The sequence below is a fragment of the Accipiter gentilis genome, chromosome 33, assembly GCF_929443795.1.
Source record: "Accipiter gentilis chromosome 33, bAccGen1.1, whole genome shotgun sequence".
NCBI classification, from domain to species: Eukaryota; Metazoa; Chordata; class Aves; order Accipitriformes; family Accipitridae; genus Astur; species Astur gentilis.
In genome coordinates this window covers 11,487,294-11,502,351 of record NC_064912.1, presented here as the reverse complement: position 1 = coordinate 11,502,351, position 15,058 = coordinate 11,487,294, and the positions used below count along the sequence as shown (strand labels likewise).

Genomic DNA, 15,058 nt, shown 5'->3' with positions numbered 1-15,058 from the left:
GAATCTGTGGTTTCAGCTAAAGTTGTGATATTCCCTTGCCAAACTTGTATGTTGTAATGTAATGTTTTCCCTTGGCTATACATACAGCTGTCTGAGTTCAGTGCTGAGTACCGGTGCTAGAAAGAGGATTTTGGCTGGTATCGTCACAGGGACGTGATTATTAACGTTGCCAGTTTTCACCTAGTCAGGCAGAAATACAGAGTAAACAGGTTGCAAACATGGCTATATTGATAGCAGTGGCAGGGAAAAGATTCCTCCTTTGGAGATTCTGAGCCCTGCTTGCAGGCTTTGGTGTGGACAGGATCTAGTGTTTAGCGAGACCTACTGACATTTGGTAGGAATATGATTCACACCAAGAATACCTCTCGGCAGTCCTAGAGATTTCTTGATCAATACTATAGCTGTCTAGGAGCTTTCTAAGAGAACCACTGTTTATCTCCATCAGCTCTCACAAAGGTAATTTCACAAATGGAAGTAACTTGGGAAAACTCCTCTTGAGTTGAACATCTCTGCATTTCTGAATATATGTTTTGTCTGAATTCTCAATGTATTTTGTCACAGCTTAATTCCCCCTTCCCAGAAGGAACTACTTCTTCGTGGAGGGGGAAATACCCAAAATTCATTAACCCTCCCTTCCCCCTTCCCAAACACTTCCAAATAGGAAGAGGAAACAAATGATGGGCTGACAATATGACTGCTTACCCATGCAGCACAATCTCCATGGAAACAGACTGTCCTAGAATAGCTCAATCACATGAGGGTTACATGACATGAATAAAGTAACCAGAAAAGTGGAAAATATCTTAGAACTGGAGATACTTGCACTGAATTCATTACCCCCCAGGTCTTTGGAGAGTAGCTAATAAACAAAGCTAGTATTGAAAACAATTTAGTACATGCATATCATAATTTGTAAGTGATAGGATAGTGGAAAATTAACATGATCCTCACTTAAGGGCTGTTTATTGTTGCCAGTTTGGGTGGCATTAGAATGAATTTTGAATCATTTTCCACATGACCTCCTGCTTCTTGAAACTGGTACCAGTAGTTTGCAGCATTGCCTTAGTAGATCCTAGTGGATTTCCTCCCTTTGTGTCAGCAGGCACTGATCATTTAACGCTTCTTGGGACATTTTGGATATTCTAAAGAGGAAATGCACTAGTTGAAGTAGGAACTGCCTGTGCATAGAAGTAATTGCAAAACTACCTTCACAATGTTTCCTTCTAGTTAATTATGTACTCATAGGGCAAGGAGATTTATTGAGTGTAACTGTATTCAATACAAAAATGAATATATTTCACTGATGATTAGTTTTCTGTCTGTAAAGCCAGTGTTTTTAATGAGTGTTGTGACAGTTGTTGAGAAACCTGTTGTACAAATCAGATATAAACAAGTAAATATTCTACTAATTCAACATAAATTAAATTACAGCCAGGTAGGGAAAAAAAAATCATTAGTCATTAGCTGCAGGTCATTGCATCATTAGAACATTGTAGCCTTTTCAACAGTGCAAGGATACTGTAATTTCTACGGGCAGGCAAAGATCATCAATCACCCTTTTCCTGTTTGTCCAATTCCAGATCACATTATTTATCACAGTTTCCACTTGTAAGATGAAGTTTTGTAATAAGCTTTTTTGTCTGTTGTATGAATAAAGACTATAAAGTCATTACGCATTTATATTAGCACATTTGCTGTCTTGGTGCCCCTAATAGGAAGCAGCACAATTTCCATCATCCGTCTCCTGGCAGAGGCCGAAAATGGGATTGGTCCTTATGCAGTGAAAGGGGAATGAACATTAGGTTGAAGACTGAGATCCTCAAGATTTAGCTTTGGTGATTACAGGACTGTAATGCACAGGAAGAAAACCCGTAGTTCTCACCTGTAAGAGGCTCTGTACAGTTTCAGACAGACTATATCAATAGTTTTTGTGTTGGTTATGACTGATTGTGGTCAACACAAAAACATTGCACCGTTACTTTAAACCATTTTCAACTCTCATTGAAGTGTTCAATGTTTGCATTAAAGGCATTTCTGATTTATGAAATATCTTTAGATGGGTAATCCTTTAGGGCTGTTTGTCTAACTTACAAAAGAGCTACCAATAGTTCCTCTGCTTCTTGCTTTCTATCTTAAACATGTCACGTGAGCTGTATGACTAACATTATTGCCTGTTTATATGGTGCTTTTCTTCTGTATGGCCCTACCGTACAAATGGAATTCTTACTCTGAACATTTTCACCTAGGCGTGTTGCTCACATCAATGAACATAATCCTGCTGGAACCTGCAGCACTAACTGTGCAAGTGAAGGTTAACAGCATCAGGTTTCATATCTGGTACATGTAATGTTTTCTTCAGACTGCTCTTACAGGGCAGCTATCGCTGGGGTAGATTGTTCATTTAAAGGTTACATTTTTTACTATCTCCTTTGCCCTGCTTTGCTTAATAAAAGCAAATGCCATAAACGTATCTCTTTTTAAAACACCTAACCTGTGTTTCCTCCTAAAACTAAACTGGGATTCGTCCAGGCTTTTGGTCCCGATAGTCAAGTGGGCCGTGTTGTGTGTTCCTAGAGAGTTGACCATTGTTTGCTCTCTGGATCAGGGAAAGTGATGCTCTGTTTTTTGTTGTTTGTTTCCTTTGAATGGCTTTAGACTTGCTAAGAAGCACAATGAGTCATTCATTTTTGATTAGTTGATTGATGACATTGCATGTGTGCACCATTGTCACAGAATATGGGATTTCTCTAGCCAATCATTCCCATTTGCAAATGTAATCTAATACCTGGGCTTTGGAACTGGATGAAAGGAGTGAATATTATAACTGCCTATTGACCGACCATAAAAATGAGATTTTCATTTTTTAAAAAAAAAAAGCACAATGTTTATTTTCCTGGGACTGCTTTACCCTTCAAAAAAAAAAATAAAATGGTTTTGACTTTGCCTTTATTCCAGTAAAAGGAGCAAGGCTGTGAAACAGTCTAATTCTGATACAATTTACACTTGCATCAGGCCCAGTGCAATTTACACATACTTTAAGCACCTCAATTTGAACAAAAAAGTACTGTAGATAGTGTATTATTTCGCAACAGGATGCATAATTTCTTCTGGTTGCGTTTTAGGATATTTGCAAGGGCAGTGTTTGGCAATGTTGTTTTCAATCTGTGCAAACACAGAAATGAGTCAGTTTGCATTCTGAGTACAACAGGCAAAAGCAGCTTTCTGGGAGGGCGGCAAAGGGGACTAGGGGGAGGCTATGCCAGCTCCAAATCCCGTGCAAAAAACCAGTAAAAATGGGCTATTGAAAAAAGCTGTGCTTCCAATTGCTATGAAATCCTCCAAAGTGAACTATAGCTAAACAAACAAATATTTTGTTGTCTCAGACAGAAAAATGAAAACCTACCCAGCCATTGGTTTCTTCCTCCTCTTCGTGATCAGCTATGGGTCTTCTGAAAACTCAAGTACGTCTAGAGGGTGCGGACTGGATCTCCTCCCTCAGTACGTTTACCTGTGCGACCTGGATGCCATTTGGGGAATAGTTGTGGAGGCAGTTGCGGGGGCAGGTGTGCTGACCACGTTACTGCTGATGCTGATTCTGCTGGTGAGGCTGCCCTTCATCAAGGACAAAGAGAAGAAGAGCCCCCTGGGAATGCACTTCCTCTTCCTTTTTGGGACTCTCGGACTGTTTGGGCTGACGTTTGCTTTCATCATACAAGAAGATGAAACGGTGTGCTCTACCCGAAGATTTCTGTGGGGAGTTATCTTTGCTTTGTGCTTCTCGTGCTTGCTAGCTCAAGCCTGGAGACTTCGTAGACTAGTTCGACATGGGAAGAGTCCATCTGGCTGGCATCTAGCTGGTGTGGCAATCTGCCTGATGCTCGTTCAGGTCATTATTGCAACCGAGTGGTTAATACTGACAATTGTCAGGGATAACAAGTTGGCCTGCAGCTATGAACCAATGGATTTTGCTATGGCTTTGATTTATGTTATGTTCCTGATGGTAGTTACCATGGGATTTTCTCTTTTCACTCTCTGTGGAAAGTTTAAGAAATGGAAGAAAAATGGAGTATGCCTCATTATAACACTTTTTTTTTCCATTCTGATTTGGGTAGCCTGGATGACTATGTACCTCTTTGGTAATGCTGAGCTAAAGAGAAGAGACAAATGGAGTGATCCCACTCTTGCTATTGCACTGGTGTCCAGTGGTTGGGTGTTTGTTATTTTTCATGCCATCCCAGAGGTCCACTGTACCATCCTTCCATCACAGCAGGATAACACTCCCAATTATTTTGATACTTCACAGCCAAGGATGCGTGAAACTGCTTTTGAGGAAGATATACAGCTTCCTCGGAGCTACATGGAAAACAAAGCCTTTTCAATGGATGAACATAATGCAGGTAAGAATTTACTATAGAGGACTATATTTTCCTGTAGTAGCCAAGAAAATCATCTGTGTGAGACATTTTTCAGGTGTTCAACACAAGGGTTATTACAAATGCCATATTTTGCACACTACATATTGTTCCCTTTTACAATTTTCATTAAGCCATCACCTAGTGGGGGGGGGGGGGTGTGGAAAAAAATGCAATACAGAATATACATGTGTTTCGTTAAAATGATTCTTCTGCATGGGGCTTTTTCACTGAAAAATTGAACAATTTCAAATGCAAAGCCAACACTGAAAGCCAAAAAAATTCACTGTGGAAAAAATACCCTCTGTTTTAAAATAGTTTAAATGACATTTTTTGTCGCGATCAGTTAACAACATTTAATATGAAATATTTTCAAAAAATCCAAGAAAAAATGAAGTGCTCTATGTTACAAACAGCTCAGCTTCTTGTGCAACAAAATTATTACTATTAATTATATTTCCATTAAAATGGGTTTTAGTGCCACTTTGTGACACTGTGAGGGAAAAAAAAGCAAAGTGGCACATAAACAAGTTCAAAGACAGTCTTTGTTCTGAAGGCTTGAACATCTGAACAGAGTATGCATACATAGAGGTTTCAAGGTAATGGTTGTGTTCCCTGTCATAGCTGTTTGGTGACATAGAACAATGTGTGATGACACATCATTAAAATTTGCAGTGAAATGTTTTTGAGTGATTACTGAAGGGGCCAGCAAACAGCTGGTTGCTTAAGGGATCCAAACCATTGCTGAGCATTTAACACATATGAGAAAATACACAGGGATGCTTATGCGACCAGCGCTGGGAAGCACAAGCCTGATGGTGTTCTGTAGTGCAGGTTGCGGTCTGGTGCTGTCCCACAGTTGGATAAAGGATTTCGTTACTAGTCACACTGCTTTTTATTCTCTCTAATTGAGAAGAGGACTTTGGAATCCCAGCCAATAGTTGCCACGTCGCTTTGGCAGCCCCCAAAAGAAGGCTTGGGTCACGTTGTCCAGGCACTTCATGTTCCTATTCATCTTTATGTATCTTTGATTTCCTCTGGGTTTGATGTTTCCTCTGGATACAGACCAGACATGGAGGAAAACAGCACTCTCGTTTGGCACAACGTCAGGTCAGGAAGGCATTTTTCCTCTAAGTGTTTTAGCAGGAACTTTAAAGGTCTCCTTCTAGTATGGAAGCTTTGAACAGAAAGGAGTTAAGTTCTATGAGTATATACCAAAGGCAGTGGCAAAACAAACAATTGCATGGATACAAGAAGTTTGTTTATTACTAATGCTCCAGATCAGCAGAGGCAGCTTCACCATGGACAGTAAAGGCTCTTTTTTTTTTTCTTTTTTTTTTTTTTTTTTTTCTGTCCTCCATCCCCCATTAAATTAACTTTATAGTAAGGTAACTGCAGTGGCTTCAGTGGAGCTATTTCTGACTAAGGCAGATCTAAGAACAAAATTGGATCTTTCACTCTGTATTATTCCCATTCATGCATGCATTTTAAAAAAGAACTGGAAGCTCCTTTTTGATCTAATCATTCAGTGCTTAAGTTTTTTACTGAAATGGATAGACGTATGATAGCTATAAAATCATTATAGTATCTATTGTAGTGCAATTTATGTTCTGTTTTAATCTGAGTCTTACACAGTACAATACAAAATGGATTTCCTTATCTGATGCCCTTATTAATATTTACCGTAAAAAATGCACGTCACTCCTGTTCCTATGGCATGCAGGAGAAGGATACATACATTTTTAATACATCAAAACAGATTCATTATTCCTTTGCAGCGGTTCTTTAAGTACAGACTTATGACAACAGGATTTGGAGACAAAACTTACTGGTATGGTAGAAACTTAAAGTAAATACAGGTAATAATATTCAACTCACATATTATGGCTGCTGAAGTTTTAATTTAAGTCAGATCACTGTACTGATGGTTGTCAGTGGCTAAGCACCTGGAATCTATTAGCAATTGGCTCTCTGCAGGTATGTAGAGAATGGTCTCTTCTTTTATTCATTGAATTAACCTCAATTAAAGAATTCTTCATTAAGAGTTTAGATATTAAAGGAGGGGTACTTTCTTCAATTATACTGAAGAATGATGTTCAAGAATATAAGATCTACTAGTTGTAAAATTTTGGAAGACATGATAACCAGAAAACACCTCTCAGTTCACTGACTGTAATATTTTTTTTAGTAAGTAGTTAGCTTTAAATAGAAAACATGCTTGGATAAACACATTTTCCATTAATTCTTGTTATTTCCATTAATACTTGTATAAAGTAATTAAGTAATTTTGCTCTTTTTTCTTTCTTTTTTTTTCTTCAAGATTTTAAGCAGCATTTTAAGAATCTGAACAATCTTTAAACTATAGGTTCAAATAAGCGTACATTCTCCTGGTTTATCTCTTTCTTAGCAAAATGTACCTCTAAGTTACACATAACAAGAAGAGCTGTTCTATTCCAGAAATATCATTCAGCATTAATAAAGCAAAACTAGCTTAAAGTCAGTTATTTAAACGTCATTTAAGCAACATACTAATCTGGGATTTTAATATTCATATGATAAGTTGAAATATCTACTTAAAAGAGTTATTTTCATATCTTTGTCTTGTAAAAATGTTACTAAAGTATTTAGAAACCCTGGAAAAAGGCAACTTTAATGAGTTCTCAGCACTTTCTGGAAGTGCAGCGTACACTAGTAGGGCAACTTCTGTAAGGCAGAGAATTTGCCTTATACATGAAAAATCTGGATGTGAAATGTAGAATGCTACAGCTGTCAAGAAACGCAAGCCTAAGCAGCTCTGGTACTCACTGAGTTTCATTTAATAACTTTTAGTACTACAAGTTGACCTCAGAGCCAATGCCTAAAAAAAAAAGTTAGGAAAATTTAAAATATGTGTTAAAGGAGACTGACACTACATTTGCTCAAATCTTCTTGGCACTATTTGTTTTTCACCTGTACATACTCTACGCAAGTATTTAATAGTAATGGAAAAAATACAAGGAAAAAGGGTAAAAATGCTATGAGAAAAAAGTTCCAAAAAGAGTATTTTGTCCACAAGCTTCATCTCTGATTCTCACATTGAAAGAATTTTAGACTTACTGCAATAGTAGGGAATGAAAATTTAGCAATATGATACCGAATTTACTAGCTCTTTAAGATAACTTTGAAATGACCATGGAAATTTTGTGTAAATATTTTGTGTAAATGTGTAAATATTTTAATGATAGTATGCATTATAAAGAGGTTTTTTCTTTATGTGTACCAGCAAATACCAGTGCAATCATTTGTGTTTAACACAGTAAGAAGCCAAACTTCTAAGATGGTTAAATACAAAATAAAAAATACATAATTCTGGTTTAGGCATTTTAATCTTTTGTTCTCCCAGTGTTCTACAAAAATACCTAATTTTAAAATATAGAGCAAGTGAGAGTCTGTGTGTATCTCAAGTCAACAATTGAGCATTTGCAGGGCTGGATTTCTAAATTTCTGTGTTAAATCAATACTGTTCTTCATTTCTGAGCACAACTCCCGAAAAGAGGAGTAGCAGTGGATAGAGGACAGCATATGGCAGTAGGATCCATTTAAATCTTTTTCCACACAGCGCAACTATATTAAATCCTGGCTTCATTAAAGTCTATGCTGAAATTCTTGTAAACTTCATCTCATTCACGATTTCAGACAGAGTATAGAATTGTAATTTGAATTAAATCTAAAGGAAATTCTTGCCCCAGGTGCCTGAATTAGGCATGTTTCTATTTACCAGCTCACAGATGAGTATTGCCCATTGTAACCACAGAAGTCGCATGGATAAATAAGCTCTGTTCCCTGGCCACATCTGAATTCAGTGAAGCTGTTATTTACCCCCAAAGTAAAAAGAGAGTTTGTATGTGCCAGTCCCTGAACTGGTTTAGAGAGAAAGAAGCATATCCCTAACTATGCACCTCTCTCATTCAGAATATGCATCCTGAATCCAAACTTGTGCTAAAATTAATGGAGAGACTGATGTATTTCTGGTATAAACATTCAGACGGATAATCAGTATCTTCTCTTTTGCTTCAGTCATTTGCCATGTTTAAGCTATTTGAAAGCAGTATTTACTTCATATTTCTAGTTTCTCAGAGTAAATATAATCTGAAACATCTGGAAAATCCTTATATGCTAGTCATGCTGAAGTAATGCTCAGGGGGGTTGTGAGCATGCTTACTGGCTCGAGCAATGTTTTGGATCCCTGTCATCTGAATTTGATAGAAAGCAAAATGTGATATCATTTTACTTAACCCCACAGTATCCAGACCAATACATTAAGCACTTTGCAAAATATATTGGGCAAGATACATGAAAGGTTTGGTGATTGAAGACATTTAGCTCCTATTGAAATGAGACTAAGCAAACTTCAAAAATTTGGTTGCAATAATTTTTTTTCCCATTCCACAGCAAACAGTTAATTTTATGTAAAACTAATTCTTCTGAGATCCATCCCCAACAATATAAGAAAAACTGCTGTTCAAAAGCAATGTGAAAACTGGTATGGCAGCATGAAAGTTAAAATCAATGGCAAAGTTCCCAATAACTAACTGGAAGCAAGATACTTTTATGATTTCAAAGGAGATGCACATTAATGGTGTTCCTAAGAACGATCTCTCTTTTCTAAACACAGCGCTAAGAACGGCAGGATTTCGAAACGGCAGTTTGGGAAGCCGACCTAGTGCTCCTTTTAGAAGCAATGTTTATCAGCCAACTGAGATGGCAGTTGTGCTAAATGGTGGGACTGTAAGTATCAAAATGTGATGATTTAAGAAATCTTTGATATGCACTGATATATACAACCACTACTAATTGAAAAACCTGCTTTTAGCTTATTCACTGCAGGGGGGAAAGCTATAAATGAAAATTCAGGCAGCAAAGTATGCATGTAATGCTTCCCTTCCCTCTAGAAAAGATGTAATTACAAAGTATTTTGCATTTCTTTACTTGGCCGTTCACATTTTGCGGTGTAGCTTGAGTGAACAGAGTTCTTTAGTGAGACTACATATTCAATGGCCCTTTCAAATTAAATTTGTGTTAAGGTATTTAACATAACTATTAAGTGACACAATTTCTGACTTGATTTTTTTTCAAGATGCTGTGAGTTACACAAATGTTTATGGGCCAGTACATTACTTTAAGTAAGAATCATTGTTGCAGATAGTGGTGGTCTCTCACATATTTTCCATTTTCTTGTAAAATGTATGTAATTCTTTGTAAGTAAGTTACAGATGCGTACGTCTCTGGGAAAGGGATTCACAAAAGAGGAATATAGAATATTTTAATGTTAATAGCATTGATTTTTTTCTTTCTTAGACAATAGTTTGGCATGCCATTCTTTGATAGACCTGTTTTTCTGCAGCCTGGTTGTTGTAAGAATGGCTTAGTGATCTGATGCCAAACAGACTTTCTAAATGTTTTTCTCTTGATGTGTAATTTGTACTTGAAGACATATCATATAGCAGGCATACTGTTGAAAAAGAAGAATTTTCATCCCCATATTTTTCATGCATACCTACATGCTTCTTAAAAATCTACCCATGAGCCAGTTTATCCTCATGTGAGTTGGGTTTTCTTTATTTTGAATCATGAGCTGATTCCATAACTCAACCTCTACATTTAAAACCAAGTAATGTGAGCTGATTGCAGGTGTCTCTTTGTTTTTAAATAAGTAAAGTTTTGGTTGATTTTAGTGAACAAGAGGGACCTGTGTGGGTAAGACAGGGGAAAACATACCAACTTGAATAAAATGAAAAGGCCTGTCCTTTGCAGTCAGTAATGAATAGCATCCTTCTGATGCTTGGATTCATCTACACCTATGTTTTCTGATACCAGAATATGCAGTTTAGGGAAAAGGCAGTTCAAGGATTAGAAGCTGGAGAATTTGTTGGGGGGGGGGTGGGGGTGGTGGTGGTGTTTGTTTTGAGGTGGATACAAAGCTTAATGGAGAACATCAGGTAGTAAAATGAGAGGTTAATGTGTATATGTCGTCATGGTTTTTACAGAGAGGTAAATGTACTGTGTGGGTGGAAGATGAGTTTCTTTGTATCACTCTTCTCTGGAACTACTGTCTGGAAAGCTGTCGTGTACGTGTAGCATGATAACACTGATTTTTGAACAGACTAGATCTCTCAGTTATGGGTTTATTATCCTTATTTCCAGATACCAACTGCTCCGCCAAGTTACACTGGACGACACCTCTGGTGAAAGGCTGTAGGCTGTAGAGAATAAGAACCCTTGTTGCAGATGTTGTTCCCTGGCAGTGTGTCTTTGAGGGAGGAATCCATAACAGTACCAGAACAAAGCAACAAAACATCTAGGAGCTTTTGAAATCCTACAGAGGATTTTGTCTAAATGTGAACACCACTGAACTGATAAGATAACTGCAAAAGCAAAATTGTAAAATTGAAACTGAACCTAATTTAAAATAGAAGTAGGCACACCTTAAATTGGAAGAGGGGGATATTGTATTCTGAAATGTAAGATACTCTCTTGTCTGTAACTAGTGTGTGAGGCAAGCCTGTTTTTGTTGGTTGTCAGTTGCTTGCAAAATACCCTCCTCTCACCTAAACTTAATCAATGTTGCCACAAGAGATTGCCACTACAGTGTGAAAACATGCAGGATTTCTTTCCATTTTGCTCCTTTTCCCTTCATTTCAAATGTCATGAGAAGTACCTTGTTTGCTTCATTATCTAGCTGTACTGTACAGTCACATAGCATCATGTGTAGTCAAGCATTGTCACTCTGTGGCAACTAAATTACCATTACACTGTAGGCTGATACTCTTCTCTTTAAAAAGCTGGTGTAGGAGATGCAGTTCTGGAGGGATGAAAGGTCTACGCATGTTTCATGCGAGTTCTAGAGCTTCTTGAGGCAGAGAGAACAAGCGCAGGTCCAGCACAGGCAGCTCTCCTCGGCCGTGTGGGATCGATTCCCCATTGTTCCAGCCTCAACCCCAGGTGCAAGCAAAGAGCCGCGCGCTCTCACGTCTACTACAGACAAAGCGTGAAACTTTGGAGGGATGTACTTTTGCAAAGACTTAGCTGGGGAGAGAACGTGACTTGAGTTTGCCAGGAGGAGTTCGTTGTGATGGTGGATTAAAGGCAACCCACTGTAATGCCAGAGCCAGCCTGTTCTGTGGGGCCGATTTGTCAAGCAGGAAAGCGGTGGCAGCTGAGAAGTACTGACCACCTTTCAGGAGAAACTCAGCAGCGGTTAGGGTCAAGACCTCCCTTTCTAATCCCTGTTCATATGAGTAGTCCCCTTGACTGCAGTTGTTTGTGCATTTAAATGTGGTTGTGCATTTTAGTGCCTAGCTAGTAGAATCTCCGTGCTGGAGGTGGTTTGTTGTTGTTTTTGTTTTTTTTTAAGGCAGTTTCTTCCCTAGTCTTCCCTCTCCCCTCCACTTTTTTGAGTTGATACAAGGCAGACGTTCTCAAAGCTTCTTATCTTTGTTTTCTCCAAGTTATTTAAAAGGTTCCCATTGCCCATTGTTTGTGCCATGGTTTTTCATTACGTTTAAGTAATCATTCCTTTATTTAACATTTAACACATATCGGACATTGAAAACATCATTGGATCCTCACTGTTTGGCCAATGTTAATCTTAGCTTTCCTTGATACTAAAAGCTAATTGTTTTTACTTGAGGGCATAGGAAACGTATAACAATTTAACTTTGCATATGCTGTAATAAAAATATATATTTTCAAACTAAAAAAAATATAATGTACAAATAACTGAATAGCTTAGTAGCTTCACAGAGAGAAGTTACTTGCTGTATACTGCAAAAGAAAGACAAGCTTTTTATTTTTCAAGAGTCTTCCTGATTCTTCATGTACCTCCATTTCTACTGAATTAGGAACCTAGTCCTGCAGACTTGTACTCCCACGAGTAGTCCCTTCGACACCAGTAGGTCTACATACAGGTACAGAGGCTGCAAGACCAGTCCCTAAGTGTTGCACACAGATATATATGTATATATATATGGAAAAAATATATATTGCCATTCTTGCCATGATCATCTTATGGGGTTTTATTTCAAAGCCCTTCTCTTCCAGAAGCAATGTTTTTCTGTCATGCATGAGTAAAGGAGTATGTTAGCTCCCCCCTGCCCTTCCCTCCTTGAGGCAAAGGAAGCATGTGCTTGTTTTAGGGATTGCTTATTTTATTTTGTAAGTAACTAGATGGCCTTAGTAACCAAGTAGGGTAGGGGTGGATATTGCATGCTATTCAGTAACTTAGAAATACATTTTGCTTGTTTTAAGCAAAGCTTTGATCAAATAAGTATTTAAGATAGTGATAGTTACCCAGAAGATGCATCATTTGGAACAGTAAAAAAACTATTACCATCATTTACCTGCAGAATTTTGCTTTTAAAAACCAATTAAAAAAAAACTCATAAAACTCTATTTTAAAAACATATAAGATGACCATGGCATAAATGGTAGGACAGCTTTCTTTTTAAAAGTTTATCATGCTACAACCAAGATTTATGAATTATAATACACATTTTACAGACCTTGGACAAAATCTGTACAAGATATAGTTATCTTAAGAAACGTTTTTTCTTTTTCTAGATGTGACTGAATTGATAAATAGAGTTCCCAATCCTGCTCCTGACGAAGTTGTTTGGAATTTGAGGCCTTTTGCAAAGATATGGCCAGATCCTACAAACTGCTACTCACGTGACTAGTCTCATTGGGTTAGTCATGTGGACTATTGACAAAATTAAAAATTAGCAGGATTGGGTTTAATTTGTGGTGGTGAAGGTGTGGTAATAGATTAGGAGGGTCTTTATTTTCCAACTTTATACAATTAGTAATAAGCAACTTTTTTTTTTTTTAAGTTAGTAGTCTGTGATGTAAAATGCCCTAAATAAAACTGTAATTGAAGAAAGGCACCTTTATGTTAACTTATATTTTTGTTACAGTAAACAAATTGTTTACTTTTGCCTTTTATGAAAGTTATCTAGAATGTAGAGCATCTGTGAACAACATAATAAGTAAGTAAGCACAAGCCTTTCACAGTTCAGTTAATTATAATTAGCTTTTACACTATAAAAGCTACTATGTTGTCCCTTGACGGTTATGTGCTCATGGTGTTTCCATACAGAAAAATGAAATTGTAAAGCATCTGAAAAAACTATTACCGAAACAAGATTTATAATAACTGGCTTTTGATCAATGGCTGGAAAAAAGTTCAAAGCCATACTTTACAGATCCTGCTTTCAGATGAGTTGAGGGTGTTTGACACTTGCCAGAAAATATGTAGCATCTTCAGAAGAACACTCTCAATACATACAGTTGTTTCTATAAACAAGGTATGTGAAATACTATAGAACTAGGTGTTTCTGTTTTTAGTCTAAACACAGGCATCTTGGTTGGCTTTGTTTGAGCTTGATGCTTTAGGTCAAACCAAAGGGCATGCAAAAGGGAGCATTGTAGCTTTTATAATAAAACAATTGGACTATTCTACCAACTTACAGGATTACAAAGCAGGTGCTTTTTATTAATTGATGAGAGCTAAAGCTCATTTTTGATAGATAATATATATTTATTAAATGTATTAATGTGTGTTTTATAACGTACCCTTTTTTCCGCTGATTGTTGCATACTGGTATCTTATTAAGTACATCTTTAAAGGATTTTCAAGACAATCAATGTGTACCACGATGACTGTACATAAGTATACAAAACTACAGAGGTTGTAAAGCATGGGCAAATGTTTTATTTTCAAAATGCTGTTCTTAACGAGAATAAAGGCTTTACTATTTACTTACAATGTTTGTGTTAACTTGGTGTTAAAATCCACCTAAAATTTTTCCATTACAGTAAACTAATGGTGCTACAGCCAGCATTGTCCTGTGGTGATACCGTGGGTGCAATTTTGCAATATAAGTTAAACTAAAGGAAACCAGCTCCTAGAAGCTAGGGCTACATTCTTTCACCTTTGGCCACATTCCCACATTTACCCTTAGCTCTGGCACCTATCAAATCCACAGTGAGCCAGTCAAGGAGCTGAGCAGGCAAACTCTTAACAGTACAAGTGGTATCTTTTTTTCCAGTTGGCTCAGCAGTTTCCTGTACTGGCTCAATTGCTAGTGCTTGTGAAAAGGAGGGAATAGGATCATACAGCTGTGGTTGAAGAATGCAGGTTGATAATTTTTTCTTCAAATGGTTTGATTTTCCTGATCTGATGCAACAGCCAGCATCACCAACCAGGAAAAAAACACAGGGTGGATACTGGTGTAACAGTGAAGACAAAATCTGTGTAAGTGATGGAAGAAATCTACGTTGAACCACAGCAAGAGTTAGAGGGTATCTGTGTTTTATCATGCTTTCATTCAATACAAATAGACCTTTGTTTGACTTGTACAGAGTTAGTAGTAGAACTGCAAGTATCTTCTCTAATTGTGAAATCATAAAGGCCTTAAATAAGACTCTGCTTGACAAGACTGAGTTAAAAAAATAACAAGGGCTCCTTAGCAGGGGGCCCCAATCTGATTTTTATTCTGCTTGCACCTTATGTAAGTAAGTACACATACACCAGATTGCTGAAAATGCTATCACTGTGATCTTAATTTTTTTACACTTTCTAAGCACATGTGCTAATGATAACAAAAGGG

At 37.4% G+C, this 15,058-nt stretch overlaps 1 protein-coding gene across 1 annotated transcript; it reads left to right on the top strand.

Annotated features, from left to right (window-relative positions):
* Positions 1–3,130: 3,130 nt before the first annotated feature.
* GPRC5B (G protein-coupled receptor class C group 5 member B) lies at positions 3,131–14,195 on the top strand. The gene is made up of 3 exons (XM_049791247.1): positions 3,131–4,397; positions 9,067–9,179; positions 10,596–14,195. The coding sequence occupies exons 1-3, from the start codon at positions 3,392–3,394 to the stop codon at positions 10,638–10,640; spliced, it is 1,164 nt and encodes a 387-aa protein (XP_049647204.1). The 5' UTR covers positions 3,131–3,391; the 3' UTR covers positions 10,641–14,195.
* Positions 14,196–15,058: the final 863 nt, after the last annotated feature.